Raw genomic sequence first — 21,584 nt, forward strand, 5'->3', positions numbered from 1 at the left:
ATGCTTCATATCTGCACTCAAGAATCAGGTAATCCTATTTATTTTATATATCATTAGCTGGAAGTCAATGACTAACACCATGTCACAGGCTGTTTACTTTTTACTCCGGTAGGTAAAAATGAATGCATGCTAGGTTCTGTGTATTATTCATACACCAATGTAATCACCCAGATATCGAATCATTTAATGTGAGCACACTTGAAACAGTGACTATACAAATGGGAGAAAGGTGGGAATGAAGGCAAAGTCGACTGCTTCTGAGGTATGTGAAACTTGCTCAAACTACACAGTTTCCTGCATATCTGTCTTATGTAACTATAAAGATAGCAGAGCTAGCTAGTGGCAAAGGATCACTTCACAACATATGTCTGTTTCTTTGAATAATGTCCTGTGTTCACAGTCTATAGCACACATGTTTGGAGAGATGTTGGGCCCCAGCCCACACAGGGTCTCTGTGAGTTTATAACCACAGATGCATCCTGTTTCTAGTCCTAGATTACAGCCTGGGTCTTGCCATGCTGCCATCAAAAACATGAGTTCTTACACTTGGGGTTTTTCCCACTGTGCCATAAGTCTGTATATAAGGCTGTTCCTCCCCTACAAAAAATGTAGACACACACTCATTCTCTTAGTGCTCATTTTTAAATTAAATCTCCAGGCTTTTGCTCCATACTCAGACTTAGTCATGGTGCAGATGCCAAAAGTGGAGGTTCCATTAGACTTAGTTGTGGTGCAGACGCCACACATACATACCTTTTATTGTTGAGATTCGCTTGTTGTGACGCTAATCTTGGTCATTAAGACTTTTTTATTATGTGGGCAAGCCTATATGTAATTTGCTTTATGGATTTCTTTTTTTTTTTATTAGTTCAAATTCAGAACAAGCTTGTTTCACATGTCAATCCCTTCTCCCTTCTCCCTCTCCCTTCCCTCACCGACACCCCCTCCTATCCCACCCGACCTACCCCTCCACTCCATCCACCCTCCACTCCCCAGGCAGGGTAGGGCGGGCCCTCCACAGGGGCTCTGCAAAGTCCACCACATCATCCTGGGCTGGGCCTAGGCCCTCCCCCATGTGTCCAGGCCGAGAGAGAGCATCCCTTCACGTGGGATGGTCTCTAAAAGTCCCTTCTTACACCAGGGAAAAATACTAATCCACCACCAGGGGCCTCCTAGAGTGCAGAGGCCTCCTCATTGACATCCATGTTCAGAGGTCTGATTCAGTCCTGTGCTGGCCTCCCAGACAGCATCTGGGGTCGATGTGCTCCCCCTTGTTCAGGCCAGCTGTTTCTGTGGGTTTCACCAGCCTGGTACCGACCCCTTGGCGATTCATTCCTCCCCCTCTGCAACTATGTTCCGGGGTTGGGGCCAACTTCCTTGTAATGGGCCAAGGCCTGGGTTCTCTCTGTGAACTAAAATCTTACAAAACTTTTGCTCTCAGCAAACTAAAATCTTTCAGTATCACATTTTCTCTACCCATTCTTTAGTTGAGGGGCATTTAGGTTGCTTCCAGGTTCTGGCTATTACAAATAATGCTGCTATGAACATCATTGAACAGATGTCCTTGTTATATGAATGTGCATCTTTTGGGTATATGCCTAAGAGTGGAATTGCTGGATCTTGTGGTAGACTGATTCCCATTTTCTATAAGGACTATTCTTATTCAAACCACCACATTTCACTTTCTGGAACCCATAGACTTGCAGACATATAATTATGCAAAAAATGCATTCACTCTAAATTCAAAATGTTCTATAATCCATAGCAGTCTCAACACTGTTTAACAGTTCAAAGACTCTTCACTGTATTCCCCTGTAAAGTCAAATTAAAAAACAGATCACATACTTCCTTTATAGTGTTAAAATGGCAGGTAAGAAGCCATGTGACAGATCTTAGGTGGAGGATTTTACTGGGGGAGAGGAATGGAAAGGGAGAGAGAGACCAGCCTCTGGAGACAGGAGCTGTGGAAGTGTGGAAGAGAGACAGGAGGTGGGAAGGACCTGCCTTTTATGAGGGAACCTAGCACATGTGTTGTAGGAATGAGCAATATGCCAGGTCCCCAAGGGACATGACAACATAATGCATGAATGCTAACACTTTCAATATGCAATGGCACAGGATATGCATTACCATTCCAAAAGGGAGGAAAGGGTGCATAGTGAAAAAATATTGAACCGAAACAAGAACAAAACTAGTAGGGAAATTCCAATGACTGCAACTCCATGTCTCAGCTCAAAGAGCCCTTCAGATCTACCACTTATTTCAGCTTTGTTGACTGAAACACTCCTCTCTCTTGAACTGGATCCACACATACTCTGCAGATTTCCCTGGCAGGTATCCTATGGTTCTTTGATCTCCAGCATCTTCAGTTCTCCAACAAAATCCAAGCTTCACCTTCATTGCTTCATTCAATGGTCTTTCTGAGCCTCCATGCAGGGACACTGCTGACACATGCCTGACCTCAGCATCTTTACTTACCTGCAGATGGAAATTTTATAGTCCCTTTCTTGTATTCTTATCTCTAAAGCCAGAACCATGTGGCCAAATCTGCCAAGTTCCACTGCTTGTTGGGGCTGGAACTTGGGCCACTTGTTCAAATGTATTTCCACCAGCCTTTTATTGTCAATATCCATCACTGTTTAAACTTTTCTGTAATTCTTTCTCACAATTTGGAAGCTTAGCTGCATGGGGTCTTGCCCTCTGGTCTCTGCTCCCTTTAATCCATTTAGCATCAGGCTTTTCTTGAAAACTTTTATCTTGATTACCAACCATAACTTCCTTACAATCCATGCTGGTCCTTTTCTCCTTAAACTGTGCATTTTGCCCTTTTCCTTGCTCAGCCTTCTCCTTTTCATTAGAGATCTGCATGGGTGTGATTACTAAGAACCATATAACAGAGTCAATAGTAGTCTCTCTCTTGAAATCTCCTCTGCCAGTGCCATTATTCCTAAAATCTTCAAATTAGCCTATGTCAAATTTTTAGGACAAGGGCAAAAAACAGCCACATTCTTTGCCAAAATATCACAAGTAGAGTCATTAGGTCACTTCCTAATATTATTCTACTCTAAAACCTTTCAGCCAAATCATCATAATCTACATTGCTCTAAGCACTACAGCATTGCTACTACTATGGCTCATTAAGCCATGTTTAAAACATTCAGCTGTTTTTTCTAGTCCAAAGTCCCAAATTCTACATTATGCCTACAAGAAGAATAGTCAGTTCTGTCACAGCAATTATCCTGAATATCCTGGTCCCTGATCCCTGGTTCCCACCTCTGTCTTGGTCACTGTTCTATCATTATGAAGAGACACTATGACCAAGACAATTCTTATAAAAGAAAGCATTTAATTGGGTCTTGTTTACAGTTTCTTTCTTTCTTTCTTTTTTCTTTTTCTTTTTTGAGACAGGGTTTCTCTGTGTAGCTTTGGAGCCTATCCTGGCACTCGCTCTGGAGACCAGGCTGGCCTCGAACTCACAGAGATCTGCCTGCCTCTGACTCTGCCTCCCTAGTGCTGGGATTAAAGGCATGCGCCACCAACGCGTGGCCTGTTTACAGTTTCAGAGGTTTAGTACATAATCCTCATGGCAGGGAGAATAGCAGCATTTAAACAGACATGGTAGCTGAGACTTGTACATCCAGATCCACAGGCAGCAGGAAGAGACAGACACTGGGTCCGGTTTGCACTTTTTATAGTTCAAAGAGCACTTTCAGTGACATACTTCCTGAAACAAAACCACACCTACTCCTGAAGGCCACACCACTAATTCCCCTCAAGTTGTTTGACTCCTTGAGTACCAAACACTCAAATATATCAGCCTATAGAGACCATTCTTACTCAAACTCCCATCCTCTCCTTATCTTAACCTCTTACAATGTGGGCTTATTTTATCTGTTGATAACTTTAAGAATAATACATGGCTACTTAGAATCTATTTATTTGTTTCTGGTTCTTTAATATATTGATAGGATTTATTTATCCATGATTTTAGAGGAAACATAGTGTATTAAATCTCATTTTTGAATGAGTTTCTTTGTGTAGTACTATAATTTTTATGCATCCTATTCTTTTATTAATTATTTGAGGATTTTATATAATGTATTTTGAACATATTTTGCCCCCATTCCTTAAACTGCTTTCAGATTTGCCTTCACTTTGTCAGTCTAACTTCATATCCCTTAAAAAAAAACCTCCTGAGTCCAATGTGTCTGGTCCTTATGCCCATAAGTATGGGTCTATTCAATGCAATGTGTTACAAAATAAATTCTTAATTTGCAATTTGGTTTTATCATGACAAATAGCCAGGTGGTAGTAACACACACCTTTAATTCCAGTACTTGGGAGGCAGAACCAGGCAGATCTCTGTGAGTTCAAGGCCAGTTTGGTCTACAAAGTGAGTTCCAGTATAGGTAGGGCTGTTACATAGAGAAACCCTGTCTCAGATGAAGGAGGAGGAGGAGGAGGAAGAGGAGGAGGAGGAGGAGGAGGAGGAGGAGGAGGAGAAGAGAACATGACAAATAATATTCATATGAATATCCTTATTCATGTTCTTGGAGAATACATGCTTGCACTTCTGTGAGATTAATGGTATGAGTAGACTTACTTCTTGTAGGGAATGTTTATGTTCATCAATAAGGTAACTCAAAGGGTTTTCACTAAGGATCAAACAGAATTTCCACTTCCTTCAGCAGTGTATGTGAAGTGTATTGTTTCTGCACATTCTACAACTTGACGTTGTTTGCCTTTCATTGTAGACATCTGGTACATATGTAGCCCTCAGTTTAACCTTTATTTTCTTGATAAACAAGTTGATCACCTTAAGCAAGTATATGAGCAATCCAGTCAGGTGTGGAATAATATATACTTTATGGTATATGTGTACATATATACATTAGTAATATGATATTGGCTTGGTCTCATATATATATATGTTAAGTATATATACATGTTATCTTATATATTAACTATAATTGTTAATTTTTATCATTAACATGTATATATTAGAGAATATGTGCCAGAAACCATTTTAGAAAATAGATATTCAATGTTGAAGAACATGCTATAATTCTCCCTCTTCTTTTGTTCTCTGTCTCTGTGTCTGTTTGTCTGACTGTCTGTCTGGCTCTGCCTTTCTCTCTCGTACTTCTGAGGATCCAATCCAGGGCCTTGAATGTGACAGACAAGCATCCTACCACTCTAATAATATATATAGAATCTCCAGAATTTTTCCTTTTTACTGAGACGTAGTCTTAACTATGTATCATAGGTTGGTCTTGAATGCACAGTCCTTCCTCCATCTAAAATGTGTCATCACACATGCCTCATTTTTTACTGAGCAGAAGAGGCAATGAAAATGGTGATCCTAAATCAGGAAGACAAGAGCTGTTTGAATATTCTGCAAAAGTATGGAAGTATATATCCCTTAACAATTAACCTCATTTTCAGAGTCTTCACAGAAGATAAAACATAACAATTATGAGACAGCTGTCCTAGGAAGAAATGTGACCATCTTCTGCAACTTGACAAGTCTGGCAAATGTTCTGCAAGTTACCTGGCAGAAAATCCAAGGCTCCTTGCATGAAAACATTGGCACTTACAGCCATAAATATGGAGAAAACATTCTTCCACCATATGTAAACAGGCTGCAATGCAATATCCTGGAACCCAATGCCTCCTTCATAACTATCCAAGAATTGACATTCGAAGATGAAGCCTGCTACAAGTGTCTGTTTAACACTTTTCCAGATGGCAGCTATGGAGAACAAACCTGTCTTAACATTCTAAGTATATAACCCTTTTCTAGGGTTCTGTAATGGAATAGACATCCTGGGGTTATAAGATTTAAGGACACTGTCTAGGGAGTTACATGAAGTAAAACTGTTGATGAGTTTAGGTTATTTGGACAGGAGAAAATAATGGCAGCAGATGTAATTGTACACTGAGACAGGACCTTCTCCCACCCAACATCACTTCTTTATATTATATTGCACTGGTTTCTGTTAAGTGGGGAAAACCCAGGAAGAGCATCAGAATTTTGCTACTAAGGCAATGGGAAGGTATGAGAAAAGAAAGAGATAGCAGTGAAGAATGAGGAAAGGTGAAGACTAGAGTTTCCCAGCCTTCAAGTAAGCAATATGTCCCAGTACTACTGAGAACACCAGAGTTTCTTACTGTGTTGCTGTGTGGATGTTGGGTATATAGAATATAATTTATAGTTGCATAGAACTTAAGACAGCATTCAGTGAACAGAGGAAATGGTATTGTAGTTTTATGACATGTGAGGGGAGGTATTCAAGAGGGATGTGTTTTTGGCATTTATGTGTCACTTGAAAATTGGAAAAACACTATATCCTTTAACAGCAGAGAATTTGGTGTGGCATACCTTTAATTCATCTCCTTCTCTTTGTCTCAGCTGTATCTCAATTAATAACTGAACTCCATTCTGTTCCTGGCTCTGAAGATCTCCTTAACCTTCATTGTTCAGCTGTGGGAAAGCCTGCTCCTGGAATCTCCATTTACCCTTCCCAAGACCTAGTGTACTCACAAGAGGAGTTATTTACTAAGAACCCAAATACCACAGTGACCATCACTAAAATATACAACATCTCTTTGAAAACTGTGAGGTCATTGGGTCTTCATGATGTAGTTGTGTGCATGACTCACCCCTTAAGATATGAAGAGAAGATAGTTCCTCTGCCAATAAATCAAGAAGGTAAGCAGAAGTGACAGTGTAATCAATGGGGACAGTTGAAGCTGGGAAAATAGTTGGTCTGTAAAATGCTTGCCATGAGAGCATGTAGACCCAAGTTTGAACCCCAGCACCCACATAAATGACATTCCTCTGGAATCATAATTTAAAAGCTTTTCTTCCCTGGTGGTTGGATTATAGGGTGGTAATCCTTTGCTCTGTGTGTAAAATCCATGTATGAGTGAGTACATACCATGTTTGTCTTTTTGTGACTGGATTAACTCTCTCAGAATGGTTTCTTCTAGTTCCATTCATTTGCCTTCGAATTTCAAGATTCCATTTTTTTTTCCCACTGAGTAGTACTCCATTTTGTAAATGTACCACGTTTTCTATCCATTCTTCAGTTGAGAGGCATTTAGGTTGCTTCCAGGTTCTAGCGATTACAAATAATACTGCCATTAACATAGTTGAACAGATGTCCTTGTTGTATGAATGTGCATCTTTTGGGCACATGCCTAAGAGTGGAACTGCTGGATCTTGTGGTAGACTGATTCCCATTTTTCTGAGGAATCGCCATACTGATTTCCAAAGTGGCTGTACGAGTTGGCACTCCCACCAGCAGTGGAAGAGTGTTCTCCTTTCTCCACATCCTCTCCAGCATAAACTATCATTGGTGCTTTTTATTTTAGCCATTCTGACAGGAGTAAGATGGTATCACAGAGTTGTTTTGATTTTATTTCCCTGATGCCTAAGGATGTTGAGCACTTTCTTATGTGTCTTTCAGCCATTTTAGATTCCTCTATTGAGAATTGTCTATTTAGTTCTGTACCCCACTTTTTAATTGGATTGTTTGGTATTTTGGAGACTAGCTTCTTGAGTTCTTTGTAAATTTTGGAGATCAGCCCTCCTTTTTCTTCTTAATAGTTCTTTGACTGGTGTGAAATGGTATATCAAAGTAGTTTTAATTTGCATTTCCTTGATAACTGACATTGAGTGGTTTTAACTTACAGAAAGCCTATTAAGGCAACTCAGTGGCTAAAACCAGAGGATGGAACTGGATTTCTAGCACCTATGTGGCAACTAAAAATTCTCTGCAATTCCAATTCAGAGCTTCCAACTTCTTTCAGCAATATTGACTGCAAGTGTAGACACACTACTTTCTTTTGGTCTGGTTCCACTCCCTGTTAACGGCTCTCCATGGCAGGTATCCCATGACTCTGGTATCTCCAACATCTTGAGGTCTCCAAGGCAATCCGGGCTTCACATTCACAGCTTCATACAGTGGCTTCTCTAGACCTCCATTCAGAAACACCCCTGACAAATGCCTGGCCTCAGTGGCTCTTCTTAGTGTAGGATGGAGATTCTATAATCCTTTTCTTCTATCCTTGAGTCTAAAGCCAGAACCATGTGTCTGAAGCTGCCATGTTCTGCTTCTTGGTAGGGAAGGAACATGGTTCCCCCAATTACATTTTCATTAGCTGTTATGAATGGTTTCCTTTACTGCCTAAACTTGGCTATCATGGAACTTTCTATGTAGACCAGGGTGGCCTTGAATTTAGAAATCCACTAGCCTCTGCCTCCTGGATGCTAGGATTAAAGGCATGAACCACCATAACTGGCCTTCAGGTTTTCTTTAGTTCTTTTTCACAGGTTGGAAGCTTAGGTGAGTAGGGTCTTGCCCTGAGGTCACTACTCTCTTTATTCCATTCAACAACTGGCTCTTCTTTAATCTGTTTATTTCCTTGAACATATGATTTAGTTCCATTCCACTTCCTGGTGCCCTTTCCCACTCAAACTGTACCTTTTGTACTTTTACTTGATCAACTTGTTTCTTTTCATTATAAATCTATATAAGAGTAAACACTACTAACTGCAATAATACTAGTAACTGCAATAACTACAATAACTAGTAATCTATATAAGAGTAAAAACTAGTAACTAGGGTCTTTGTTTTAAGATTTCTTTTGCCAATGTAATTAATCCCAAACCCTTTACTTTAACCTAAGGCAGACTTTTTGGACATGGAAGAAACAGCCACATTTTAGCCAAAATATGATAAGACAGACATAATACTGGAGAAGATGAGAGTTCCACATCTTGATCCAGAGGCAGCAGAAAGAGACTGCCACACTAGGCTTGGCTTGAACATGAGATCTCAAAGATCACCAGTAACACACTTTCTCCAACAATGCCACACCTCCAAAAAGTGCCACTCCCTTTGGCTCAATCATTCAAACTCAGGAGTCTATAGGAGGCTTGTTCCCAGAGCCTAAAAGGGATTCAAATTATTCTCCAAGGGAGAATAAGGCTTGGAAAATTAAATAGACCATCCAACTAATATTAGTTATACTGTAAGTGTTTAAGGTAAGTATAATAATACTCCATGAATTTTAAAATAAAATCAGGTAATATAATCGTTCTTCAAAATATACATTGACAGGGCAAGCAGTTTGTTGCAAATCAAGAAAAGAATAAGGGAGGTTTGTGTATTGTTTTCTCTCCCTATTTTGCATAAGTACAAGCTAGTGAGTTTTTCATGCCCTCACTTGATGACATAGTGTGCAGTAAGCCTCTGGCTTTAAATCTTGTTTCTGTTTCTATATATTGACAACTTTCATAGAATTCCTGCAATGAGAATGGAATGAGAACATATAATGATATAATTTAGTAAGGAGACCTGGTCTACTTTGTTCTGAGATTAGGATATAATGTTGACATTTGGTTTTTATAAACTCAGAGGCCTAGTGAGAAAGATGCAACTTTCCATAATTTGGTCACATTACCCCAAGAACCAAAGAGAATCACTAATCATCAGTATTTTGAATGTTTTCTTATTTCATGGAGAATTTCCTCCTTTTAATTCTACTGATTTTTTTTAGAAACCTCATCAAAATTATATTAAGCCATCTGGGTGGGTTCTACTTCATTTTAATATCTGTGACTTTTTCTTTTCTTCATATTGTCTGAGAGATTGTATAAATATTTTCTCCAAGTTCTCTCATGAAATTTTTCCTTCTTTTGAGAACACACTTTTTAAATTTAATTTTTCAACTTAAAATGAAAATTGTCAATTTTGTTAATTAAGTTGTATTTTTGGCAAACACACACATATACATATATAATTCATTTTGATTCTTTTCTGTCTCTTTCCCTTTCTTATCTACCTCCCATTCCAATCATCTCACCTCCATGTTTCTTCTCCCCACTACTCACTCTCCTAGGCTCATGACATTTGATCTTACCTTGTGACTCACTTAGTTTAACTAGGGTCATCACTATCCACTGGAGACTGTGGGGGTAACCAGTGGATGGATAAACAACTGAAGCCAAGGTTTTTCCAGTCTTCCTGAATATATCAGTAGGAAATACTTAAGTTTTGCAGGGTGTGGAATACCCTTCTCCACCCTTGCTTGGCAGTTGGTGGGCTAAAAGTGTTCATTCTTTCAAAAACTTTTCCTCGATACTTAGGTTCAGAAAGTCATGTCTTTCTTAAGTATATCTGGAAATAATAACTAGAAAGTCTTCAGTCATCTTCTGTTTCACTATTTGTCTTCTTCCTTCATCTTCAGAGCTCACATTAAATGTTTTCTAAGTCTATTTCTTCACAATTTCTTGTCATTGAAGGCTATATCAATATTCTAATGCTGTTTTTAAGGAGTCTCAAAAGTATTAAAGATAAACGATTGTGTTATGTTTGTTTTTTGAAACTGAAGTCGGCCAACTCCTTTTCCTGGTCAATTTTAACAATTCAAACCATTTGGTTATAGGAATTAAATACTAACAGTATCTTCTATAAATCTGTTGGCTGTGCTGTTATTGTTAGTTTTCATTATTTACTAAAATTAAGATTTCCATAAGAAGTAATTTATCATTTCAGAAGATGGTTCTTCATTACTTAGTTCTATGACAAATATTAGTATTGTGAATTCCTGATTCTGTTGAAATCCTTGTGAAGTTATTTTGATTTGTAGGAATTTTCTTCAGAAAAGAGTTCATATGTCAGTGTCAAATTCTTCACATTCAATCTCTCTACCCAGGTAAAATGGATATGTAGTATCTCAATGAAATAGAATATTACAAAATAGATAAAATCACATCTATACAGTCCAAGGAAAGCCATAGTGCCTAGATTTAAGGTAGGACATTCCTAATTATATTCAAGGAAAAGTAGAAACTACTACCTAGGGTTTTCCTTTTCTTTCTACAGTAATGAGAAAGCATCTTATATAACAAATTGCAATGTCAATCATCTGTAGCCAATAAAAACATTATATATTAAGAACCCCAAGAGATAAGTATAGTGTATCCAGAGAAAGAATATGTTCTGGTTTATGTTTTTCAGGTACCAAGAATCATCCTTTAGAGTGGCAGAACACTGCAGTTGTATTCATTATTCTCTTTTTTATTTCATGTATCATCATTGCTACTGTTCTCTATTTTAAAGTAAAAAAGAAAAGGTAAGTTATATGATAACTTGATGTGGTAGGTAAACTAGGTACAATAGCACTAGTTAGGATTACTATTTTTAAAAAATTCCAATTAGTACTGAAAAAGTTCATCATGAAGAGGATATTGAAGAAAAATCTTGTTTCCATAGGCTCAGCAGTTTCTGACATCAAATGGTCATAAAACTGGACTGTTGGCAAACATTTCTGAGTATAAGATTTTTTAAAAAGAAAACATTTGTTTATTTTTATTTTATGTTTACAAGTGTTTTGCCTGTGTACATCTGGTGTCTATGAAAGCCAGAAGAGGGTGTCAAAATTCAAGTTATAGGCATTTATGAAACCTCCATATGGGTACTGGGAAATGAACTAGGGTCCTCTGAACAAGCAACAAATGATCTGAACTGCTGAGCCATCTCTCCAGTCTAGTTTTAAAATTCTTTATTCATCTTGGGGCAGTGGTGGTACATGCCTTTAATCCCCTCACTGGGGAGGCAGAGGCAGGCAGATCTCTGAGGGCCAGGCCAGCCTGGTCTACTGAGTTCCAGAACAGCCAGGGCTACACAGAGAAACCCTGTCTTGAAAAACTGGGGAAAATAACCTTTATTGAGAATAAAGTTTTTCAGACTACAGCATAAGACCTAGGACAGACGGTATCGAGGGAGAAATGTAGGATGGACGCCTGAGATAGGTCCAACTGAGGCATAAGGTGAAATTGAGATCTTACTTTATAGGATTAATATAGTAAAATACCCACCAATTTGTCCAGCTCTCCTGGTGGAAAGCAATTCATGATGGAAAGATAAATGGAAATAAGATACTAGGCCATGACAGTAGAAACCATAAACGTAATTGGGATCATGTGATTTATTTTGCTGTCATTGTGTTCTATAAATTAAAAAAAAATCTGTGGGGTTTTCTTCTACACCATTTCAATCCAAGAAAATGTATAAACCAATGAAGCATGTGCACCTGATGTATAATCTAGAAGTCTCTCTCAGCTGAGGAGAAGTCTTAGAAGGCAATGATGAAGGAGCATTTTGAAGAGACTGTCCCAGTAGTCAAATAAAACAGAAAACAGATGGTAACTGTCTAGACTGAAGAGGTAGAAAAGAGGAGGAGGGGGTTAAGGTAATATTCAGGATGGAATTAGTGAGAAGAAAGACTTATCTTACTCAAGGTAAGTGTTTTAGCATTAAAGACAACTTCTACCAAGCTATACAGGAATAGAGAGAGAGCAAGCCAACTTTGGAGGGAGGATTAAGAATTCTGATTTGAACGTTGTCATTTTTAAATGACTATTTTATACTTGAGAGAATATGTTAGTTAAGTATCTGCATGTATGAATCTGGGATTTGTGGATAAGATGATAAGTTTTGGAATATAAGGCTCTGGTGTCCATGGAAACAGATTAAGAACTATTGCTCTCACTACTTTAAAGTAAAACAATAAAAGTTGTAGTAATTTGCTCAAACTCAAGAAAATTTGTGTATGAATTTATCAAACTCTACTTAGTACCCTTTTCTTTCAATGTGCTACCAGGAAGGGGAGTGTTACGTCAGTATTCGGTTTATTTCTGTAACAGTGTCATGGTATCTCTAGGTCAGAAAACACCCCTGAACCATCATCAGCACAGATGCCCAACCCTTTATCAACACTGGTGCCCACACCGTCATCAACAGAGACTGAGAACTTAGTGAATCAACATCACCAGACAAAGACATAATTTTGTAGTATGTGATTTCTTTTTGTCACTATATTCTTTAAATTTTGGAAGTAACCTTACAAATTTGATCACCTATTGGCTCGAAGCAATTATCATTTTAGACACAAATGGAGAAAAAATTTTTTTCAGTGTGTAATTCTATTCTGGAAGTAGTAATTCAAGTGAGGTTTTGATTTTGTTAATGTCTTTACATTTTGATGCTAAAATTAGATTTAACTGGTACATAATAGTTATAGATATTTATGGAGTACCATGTATATTTGATCATGTCGTACTTGTCTTTCTGTCCCTGGAATTTTTTTTTTTTACTTAATATGGATGAGCCCTAAGTTCCATTCATTTTGTTGCAAATGTGTGTACCACATTTTCTCTATTCATTAGTTCCACAGAGGTAGTTGCTTCATTTTTCATCTGTTGTAAACAGTGCTAAAGAGAACATGGAAGACCAGACATCTCCTCAGCACTTTCAACATATTAATTTCTTTTCCCTTAATATGTATATCCTGTAGATCAGATAGTAGCTTTGCTTTCAACTCTTTTTGAAGCCTTCATACTGTTTTCCATAATGGCCATACTAATTAACATTTCACCTTCAGTATGCAAGGATTCTGTTCTCCATATGCATACATAACTTTTCTTTGGTGTTGTTTGTTTAAAATTTAATTTTCATTTTACATACCAACCTCAGTTTCTCTTTCCTGCCTTCCTCCCACCCCTCACCTTCCACCCTTCTCACCCCCCCCATACAATCCTCAGAGGGATAAGGCCTTCCTTGGGAAGTCAACAAAACTTAGCATACCAAGTTGAGGCAGGACCAAAACCCTCCCACCTGTATGAAGGCTGAGCAAGGTATCCCACCATAGGGAGTGGCACCAAAAAAGGCAGTTCATGCCTCTGAGATAGGTCCTGGTGCCATTGCCAGGACTCCTTCCCCTAACAGATCAAGGCACATAACTGTCACCCACATTTAGAGGGTTTAGTTTGGTCCCATGAAGGTTCCCCAGCTGTCAGTCCATATAGTCTATGAGCTCCCACTAGCTCGAGTCTGTGGTTTTTCCCATCATGCCCTTGACCCCTTTGTTCATTTGTTCCTCCTCCTCTTCAATCAAACTCCAAGAGCTCAGCCCAGTGCTTGGTTGTAGATCACTGCATCTGTTTCCATCAGTTAATGGATACAGGTTCTATAATGTCGTTTAGGGTAGTCACTAATCCAATAAAAGGGGAAAGTCCATTCTGACAGCCTCTCCACTACTGTTAGGAGTCTTAGCAGAAGTAATCCTTGTGGATATCTAAGAACTTCTCTAGCACCAAGTTTCTCCCTAACTACATAATGGCTCCCTCTATCAAGATATCTCTTTCATTGCTCTCCCCCTCATTCTCTTCCCCAACTCTATCTTCTTGATCTCTCATGTTTCCATCCCTCATCCCCTCCCTTCCACCCCCTCCCAGTTAACTCAGGAGATCTTAACTATTTTCCCTTCCTGTGGCCCTCCATGCGTGTCCCTATGGTCCCCCCTATTACCTAGCTTCTCTGAGGTTGTAGATTGTAGCTTGGTTATCTTTTGCTTTACATCTAATATCCATTTATGAATGAATACATACCATGTTTGTATTTCTGGATCTGGGTTACCCCACTGAGGATTTTTTTTCTAGTTCCATCAATTTGCCTGCAAATTTCAAGATGTTATTGTTTTTTTTTCCTGTGGGTAATACTGCATTGTGTAAACACACTACATTCTCCTTGGTTGATGGGCATCTAGGGTGTTTCCATGTTCTCACTATTACAAATAATGCTGTGATGAACATAGCTGAGCAAATTTCCTTGTGATTATGCATCCTTTGGGTATATGCACAAGAGTGGTATTGCTGGGTTTTGAAGTAGATTGATTCCCAATTTTCTGAGAAACTGTCATGATTTCCATAGTGACTGGACAAGTTTATACTACCATCAGCAGTGGAGGAGAGTTTCCCTTTACTTCTCATCCTCTCCAGAATAAGCTGTCATTACTGTTTTTGATGTTAGTAATTCTGATAGGTGTAAGATGGTATCTCAGAGTTATTTTGAGTTTCATTTCCCTGATGATTAAGGATGCTGAGCAATTCCTGAAATGATTTTTGACCAAGAAAGAGGGCCTAGACCCTCCTGCAAATGATGTGACAGACATTGATGGTCCTGTGGATGGCCTCACTATCTTTGGGGAGTGGGTGGGGATAGGTTGGGGGCTGGTGGGGAGCATGAGAGGATGGGAGGGCAAGGGAATGGGGGGATTAATATGTAAATAAAAGTGCTTCTAAAATTAAAAAAGCTACTGTCAGTTGGATAGTGCTGTATGGCTTTACTATAGCAAATCTGCAATTGCACTGCCTATTGAATGTTCGCCCCATTCTTCAGCAATCACAGAAACATAGCAGAATATAGAAGTATGTCCTGTTTTCAATTTCTTAAAATTTTTGTTTTATGTGTATGGATTGTTTGCCTTCATGTTTGCCATGTGTGTGCCTGGTAACTGAGGATACCATTATTCCCTCGTATCAGTAGTTACAGAAGGTTGTGAGCATCTATGTGTTTACTGGGAATGGAATTCAGGTCTTGTGAAAAGCAGCCAGTGTTCTTAATCCCTGAGTCTTTTCACCTTTCTAGACCCACTGTCTCTATATTCAGTTCCCCCTCTCTGTCTTTGATTTAGGCTTTCTTATAGCCCAGGGGACCCACCTACCTAACTCACAGGTCATATGACTCATAGTAAGATTATAGAAACACATTTGTATTTTTTTGTGTGGGAAGCTATAGAGCCCATTGCTAATGGTTTGCTTGTTCTGAGTTAACCTGCAATCTAGGAAGCTCCAGAGAAAAGGGTGACTGGTCGCGGTGCCTGTGAATCCTCCTCCTGCTTCACAGAGATGATGATTATGGACAGTAGAATTCCACTGCTACAGAGAGAAGACAGCAAAGAAGAGACAGATGATGTAAATCTCAGTGACAAGACTGACAACCTGACCATGGGGGGAAAGACTAAACTTTAAAATGTTTGGTGGCCTGTTTCCCTCCATCACACCATCTGCCTAAAGAAGGGATGGAAGAAAGATCTTTAGTGTGTAAATCCATTGCCTTCTCTGATTGCTGGTTCTATGTGCATAGCATGGATTAATTGCTCAACTCCTGATTATTGCCTACGGTCCAGATAGCTCAGACCTAGTCACAGCTGAAGATCGTGAAATCAAATTAGTTACTCTTCTCTGATGGTTAATAGATTCTACATGGGGTTCCTTGAGATAGGAAGACCCTCCATGAATGGGATGAAAGCATCCAATGAACTAGACACCAAAGTGAATAAAAAGGAGAAAGAATCCCAGGTGAACACCAACAGTGACCTCTGTTTGCTTCCTGATTATAGATGCCATGTGACCAGAGGTCCATGCTTCTGCTGCTGTGCCCTCTTCACCATGAACTGTGAGTTAAGACATCACCTTTCTTCCTTCCTTAAGTTGCTTTTCTTATGAGCTGTTGTTGGTTGTTTTTTATTCTTTGCTCTTTGGGGGGCCCGCCACCCAGCTACCAAATAAATCACACAAAGAAACTTATTCTTACAAATTCCTTGTCTTGACTTGTTTCTTTTTCTTTTTTAAAAATTTTTGTCATTTTCTTTCTTTTTAAATTTAAATTCTTTAATTACTACTCATATTTACATATCCATCTCCCCCATTCCCTCGCCCTCCTAACCTCCGGTGTTCCCCACCAACACCCCCGAACCCATCCCCAAACTCCTCCCCAGGAATAGTGAGGTCCTCCACCAGGGACCTTCAAAGTCTGTCATATCGTTTGGGGGAGGACCTAGGCCCTCCTTGCTGTATCTGGGCTGCAATAGTATCCCTCCATAGGGAATGGGCTCCCGAAGTCCATTTGTGCTCTAGGGTTAAAGACTGGCTCCACTGTTAGAGGTCCCATAGACTGTCTTGGCCTCCTAGCTGGCATCCACATTCAGAGGGCTTGGTTTGGTCCAATGCTGTTTCCCCAGCTTTCTGACTAGGGTCTCCATGCTCTCACTATGTCAGGTCAACTGTTTCTGTGGGTTTCTGCAGCACCGTCTTGGCTGCTTTGCTCATCCCTCCTTTCTCTCCACAATTGGATTCCAGGGGTATGGTTCAGTGTTTAGCAGTAGGTGACTGTTTCTGCTTCAAACAGCTACTGGATGAAGGCTCTAGGAATGGCAACCAAGGTAGAAACCTATCTCATTATAGGGGAAGGGCATCAATGGCATTTTCTCCACCACTTCTTGGATTCTTAGTTGGGGTCATCCCTGTGGATCCTCTAACATTTCCCCTGTGCCAGACCTCTCCTCTCTCCATACCTATAATGTCTCCCTATATCATGGCATCTCCTTTTTTGGCCTCTTCTATTTCTCCCCTGTCTCAGGCCTCTTGTTCTCCTCCCTCCTCCCCTCCTGTCCTTCCCACTACCCTCCTCTCCACCCATGTCCCATGATCCCTCTTAGTTCAGGGGTTCTTGTCCCCCTCCCCTTCTTCAAGGGACTATGCAATCTTCCCTTGGGGTCCTCCTTGTTTCCTAGCTTCTCTGGCAGTGTGGATTTTAGAGTGGTAATCCTTTCCTCTATTTCTAAAAAATCATATATGAGTGAGTACATACTATGTTTATTTTTTTGTGACTGGGTTACCTCATCCAGGATGGTTTCTTCTAGTTCCATCCATTTGCCTGCGAATTTTAAGATTCCATTGTTTTTGTTTTTGTTTTTCTGCTGAGTAGAACTCCATTGTGTAAATGTACCACATTTTCTCTATCTATTCTTCAGTTGAGGGGTAACTATGTTGCTTCCATGTTCTGGTTATTACAAATAATGCTGCTATGAACATAGTTGAACATATGGTCTTTATTGTATGAATGTGCATTCTTTGGGTATATGCCCAAGAGAGGAATTGCTGGATCTTGAGACTGATTCCCATTTTCCTGAGAAACTGCCATACTGATTCCCAAAGTGGTTGTACAAGTTTGCATTCCCACCAGCAATGGAGGAGTGTTCCTCTTTCTCCACATCCTCTCCAGCATAGACTGTCATTGGTGTTAATGATTTTAGCCATTCTGATAGAAGTGAGATGGTATCTCAGAATGGTTTTGAGCTACATTTCTCTGATGGCTAAGGATGTTGAGCACTTTCTCAAGTTTCTTTCAGCCATTTTAGATTCCTCTGTTGAGAATTCTCTATTTAGTTCTGCACTCCACTTTTTAATTGCATTGTTTGGTGTTTTGGTGACTAGCTTCTTGAGTTCCTTGTATATTTTGGTGATCAGCCTTCTGTCAGTTGTGGGGTTGGTGAAAATCTTTTCCCATTCTGTGGGCTGGCATTTTGTCTTGTTGAATGCGTCCTTTGCCTTACAGAAACTTCTCAATTTCATGAGGCCCCATTTATTAATTGAAGATCTCAATGTTTGTGCTACTGGTGTTATGTTCAGAAAGTGGTTTCCTGTACCAATTTGTTTGAGTGTACCACCCACCTTCTCTTCTAGGAGGTTCAGTGTGGCTGAATTTATGTTGAGGTCTTTGATCCATTGGGATTTAAGTTTTGTGCATGGCGATAGATATGGATCTATCTGCAATTTTCTACATGCCAGCATCTAGTTCTGCCAACACCATTTGTGGAAGATTCTTTTTTCTATTGTATAACTTTAGCTTCTTTGTCAAAAATCAGGTGTTCATAGGTGTGTGGGTTAATATCAGGGTTTTCAATTTGATTCCATTGGTCAACCTGTCTATTTTTGTGCCAATACCAAGCTGTTTTCAGGACTATGGCTCTATAATAGAGCTTGAAGTCAGGGGTGGTGATGCCTCCAGAAGTTCCTTTATTGTACAGGGTTGTTTTGGCTATCCTGGGTTTTTTGTTTTTCCATATAAAACTGAGTACTGTTCTTTCCAGGTCTGTGAAGAATTGTGTTGGGATTTTGATGGGAATTGCATTGAATCTGTAGATTCCTTTTGGCAAGATTGCCATTTTTACTTTGTTGATTTTACCTATCCAAGGGCATGGGAGATCTTTCCATTTTTCTGGTATATTCTTTAATTTATTTCTTTCTCTAAAGACTAAAAGTTCTTACTATACAGGTCTTTATTGTTTTTGGTTACTGTTACTCCAAGATATTTTATGTTGTTAGTTGCTATTGTAAAGGGTGATGTTTCTCTGATATCTTTCTCAGTGCATTTATCAGCTGTATAAAGTAGGGATACTGATTTTTTTGAGTTAATCTTGTATCCTGCCACTTTGCTGAAGATGTTTATCAGCTGTAGTAGTTCCTTGGTAGAATTTTTCAGGTCACTTATGTAGACTATCATATCATCTGCAAATAGTGAAAGTTTGACTTCTTCCTTTCCAATTTGTATCCCCTTGATCTCCTTTTGCTGTCTTATTGCTCTAGCTAGAACTTCAAATACAATATTGAAGAGATATGGAAAGAGTGGACAGCCTTGTCTTGTTCCTGATTTTAGAGGAATTGCCTTGAGTTTCTCTCCATTTACTTTAATGTTGACTGTTGGTTTGCTGTATATTGCTTTTATCATGTTAAGGTATGTTCCTGTTATTCTTGGTCTCTCCAGGACCTTTATCATGAAGGGATGTTGGATTTTGTCAAAGGCTTTTTCAGCATCTAGTGAGATGATCATATGGTTTTTCTTCTTCATTTTGTTTATATGGTGGATTACATTGATGGATTTTCGGATGTTGAACCATCCATGTATTCCTGGGATGAAGACAACTTGATCATGGTGGATGATTTCTCTGATGTGTTTTTGGATTCGATTTATTAGTATTTTCTTGAATATTTTAGCATCGATGTTCGTGAGGGATATTGGTGTGTAATTCTCTTTTTTCATTGTGTCCTTGTGTGGCTTGTGTACCTAGCTAATTATAGCCTCATAGAAAGAGCTTGACAATGTCCCTTTTGATGCTATTGTGTGGAACAAGTTGAGGAGTACTGGTATTAGCTCTTCTTTGAATTTCTGGTAGAATTCTGCACTGAAACCATCTGGCCTTGGGCTTTTTTGTTGGGAGACTTTTGATGACTGCTTCTATTTCATTAGGGGTGATAGGTCTGTTTAAATTGCTTATCTCTTCTTGATTTAATTTTGGTAATATCTATCCAGAAAATTGTCCATTTCCTTTAGATTTTCAAATTTTGTGGAGTACAGGTTTTCAAAGTATGACCTGATGATTTTCTGGATTTCCTCAGTGTCCATTGTTATGCCCCCCTTTTCATTTCTGATTTTGTTAATTTGCATGCTCTCTCTCTGCCTTTTGGTTAGTTTGGATAAAGGTTTGTCTATCTTGTTGACTTTCTCGAAGAACCAACTCTTTGTTTCATTGAGTCTTTGTTGTGTATTCTTAGTTTCTACTTTATTGATTTCAGCCCTCAGTTTGAATATTTCCTGGCATCTATTCCTCTGGGGAGTGTTTGCTTTCTTTTGTTCTAGATCTTCCAGTTGCACTGTTAATTATCTAGTGTGACTTTTCTCCAGTTTCTTAGTGCTATGAACTTTCCTCTTAGCACTGCTTTCAAAGTGTCCCCTAGGTTTGGATATGTTGTGTCTTCATTCTCATTCAATTCTAGGAAGTCTTTAATTTCTTTTTTATTTCTTCCTTGACCCAAGAATGGTGCAATGGCACATTATTCAATTTCCATGAGTTTGTAGGGTTTCTTCAATTTGTGTTGTTGTTGAATTCTAACTTTAAAGCATGGTGGTCTGATAAGATACAGGGGGTTATTCCAAAATTTTTTGTATCTGTGTAGGTTTGCAACATTGCCGAGTATGTGGTCAATTTTAGAGAAGGTTCCATGTGGCGCTGAGAAGAAGGTATAATTTTTTGTGTTAAGATGGAATATTCTATAGATATCTGTTAAACACAATTGGGTCATAACTTCTGTTAGTTTTTTTTTGTTGTTGTTTCTTTGTTAAGTTTCTGTCTGGTGGTCCTATCTAGTGGTGAGAGCAGGGTGTTGAAGTCTCCTACTGTAAGTGTGTGAGGTTTTATGTGTGATTTGAGCTTCAGTAATGTTTCTTTTACAAATGTGGGTGCCTTAGTATTTGGGGCATAGATGATCAGGATTGAGACTTCATCTTGATGGACTTTTCCTGTGATGAGTATGAAATGCCCTTTTTCATCTCTTTTGATTGATTTTAGTTTGAAGTCTAATTTGTTAGATATTAGGATTGCTGCACCAGCTTGTTTCTTGGGTCCAGTTAATTGGAAAACCTTTTCCCAACCCTTTACTCTGAGGTATCATCTGTCTTTGAAGTTTAGATGTGTATCTTGTATGCAGCAGAAGGATGGATTCTGTCTTCGTATCCATTCTGTTAGCCTGTATCTTTTTAAAGGCAAGTTAAGACCATTGACATTGAGGGATATTAATGACCATTGGTTGTCGATTCTTGTTTGTTTTGGATTTGTTGTTGTTATTGTGTGTGGGTTTCCCCTCCCCTTTTTTGGTGTTTGGTAAAGTGGGATTATCTATTGCCTACGGTTTTTTGCGTGTAGTTATCTTTGTTGCATCGGAGTTTTCCTTCCAGTAATTTCTGTAGGACTGGATTTGTGGATATGTATTGCTTAAATCTGGTTTTGTCATGGAATATCTTGTTTTATCCATCTATAGTGATTGAAAGCTTTGATGGATGCAGTAGTCTGCGCTGGCATCCATGTTCCCTTAGCATTTGTAGAACATCTAT

General features: G+C 39.0%; 1 protein-coding gene across 1 annotated transcript; it reads left to right on the top strand.

Annotated features, from left to right (window-relative positions):
• On the top strand, positions 1 to 12,859 carry LOC100764624 (OX-2 membrane glycoprotein-like). The gene is made up of 5 exons (XM_027412591.2): positions 1 to 28; positions 5,446 to 5,784; positions 6,413 to 6,712; positions 11,031 to 11,145; positions 12,736 to 12,859. The coding sequence occupies exons 1-5, from the start codon at positions 1 to 3 to the stop codon at positions 12,857 to 12,859; spliced, it is 906 nt and encodes a 301-aa protein (XP_027268392.2).
• Positions 12,860 to 21,584: the final 8,725 nt, after the last annotated feature.

This window comes from Cricetulus griseus, chromosome 4 (assembly GCF_003668045.3).
Source record: "Cricetulus griseus strain 17A/GY chromosome 4, alternate assembly CriGri-PICRH-1.0, whole genome shotgun sequence".
In the NCBI taxonomy this organism is placed as follows: Eukaryota; Metazoa; Chordata; class Mammalia; order Rodentia; family Cricetidae; genus Cricetulus; species Cricetulus griseus.

Excerpts from the sequence above, each read along its gene's own strand:
- LOC100764624 (XM_027412591.2), top strand. The coding sequence starts at position 1 with ATGCTTCATATCTGCACTCAAGAATCAG. Across the intron at positions 29-5,445 it reads TATCTGCACTCAAGAATCAG|AGTCTTCACAGAAGATAAAA; the intron begins GTAATCCTATTT and ends CCTCATTTTCAG. Across the intron at positions 6,713-11,030 it reads TCTGCCAATAAATCAAGAAG|GTACCAAGAATCATCCTTTA; the intron begins GTAAGCAGAAGT and ends TATGTTTTTCAG.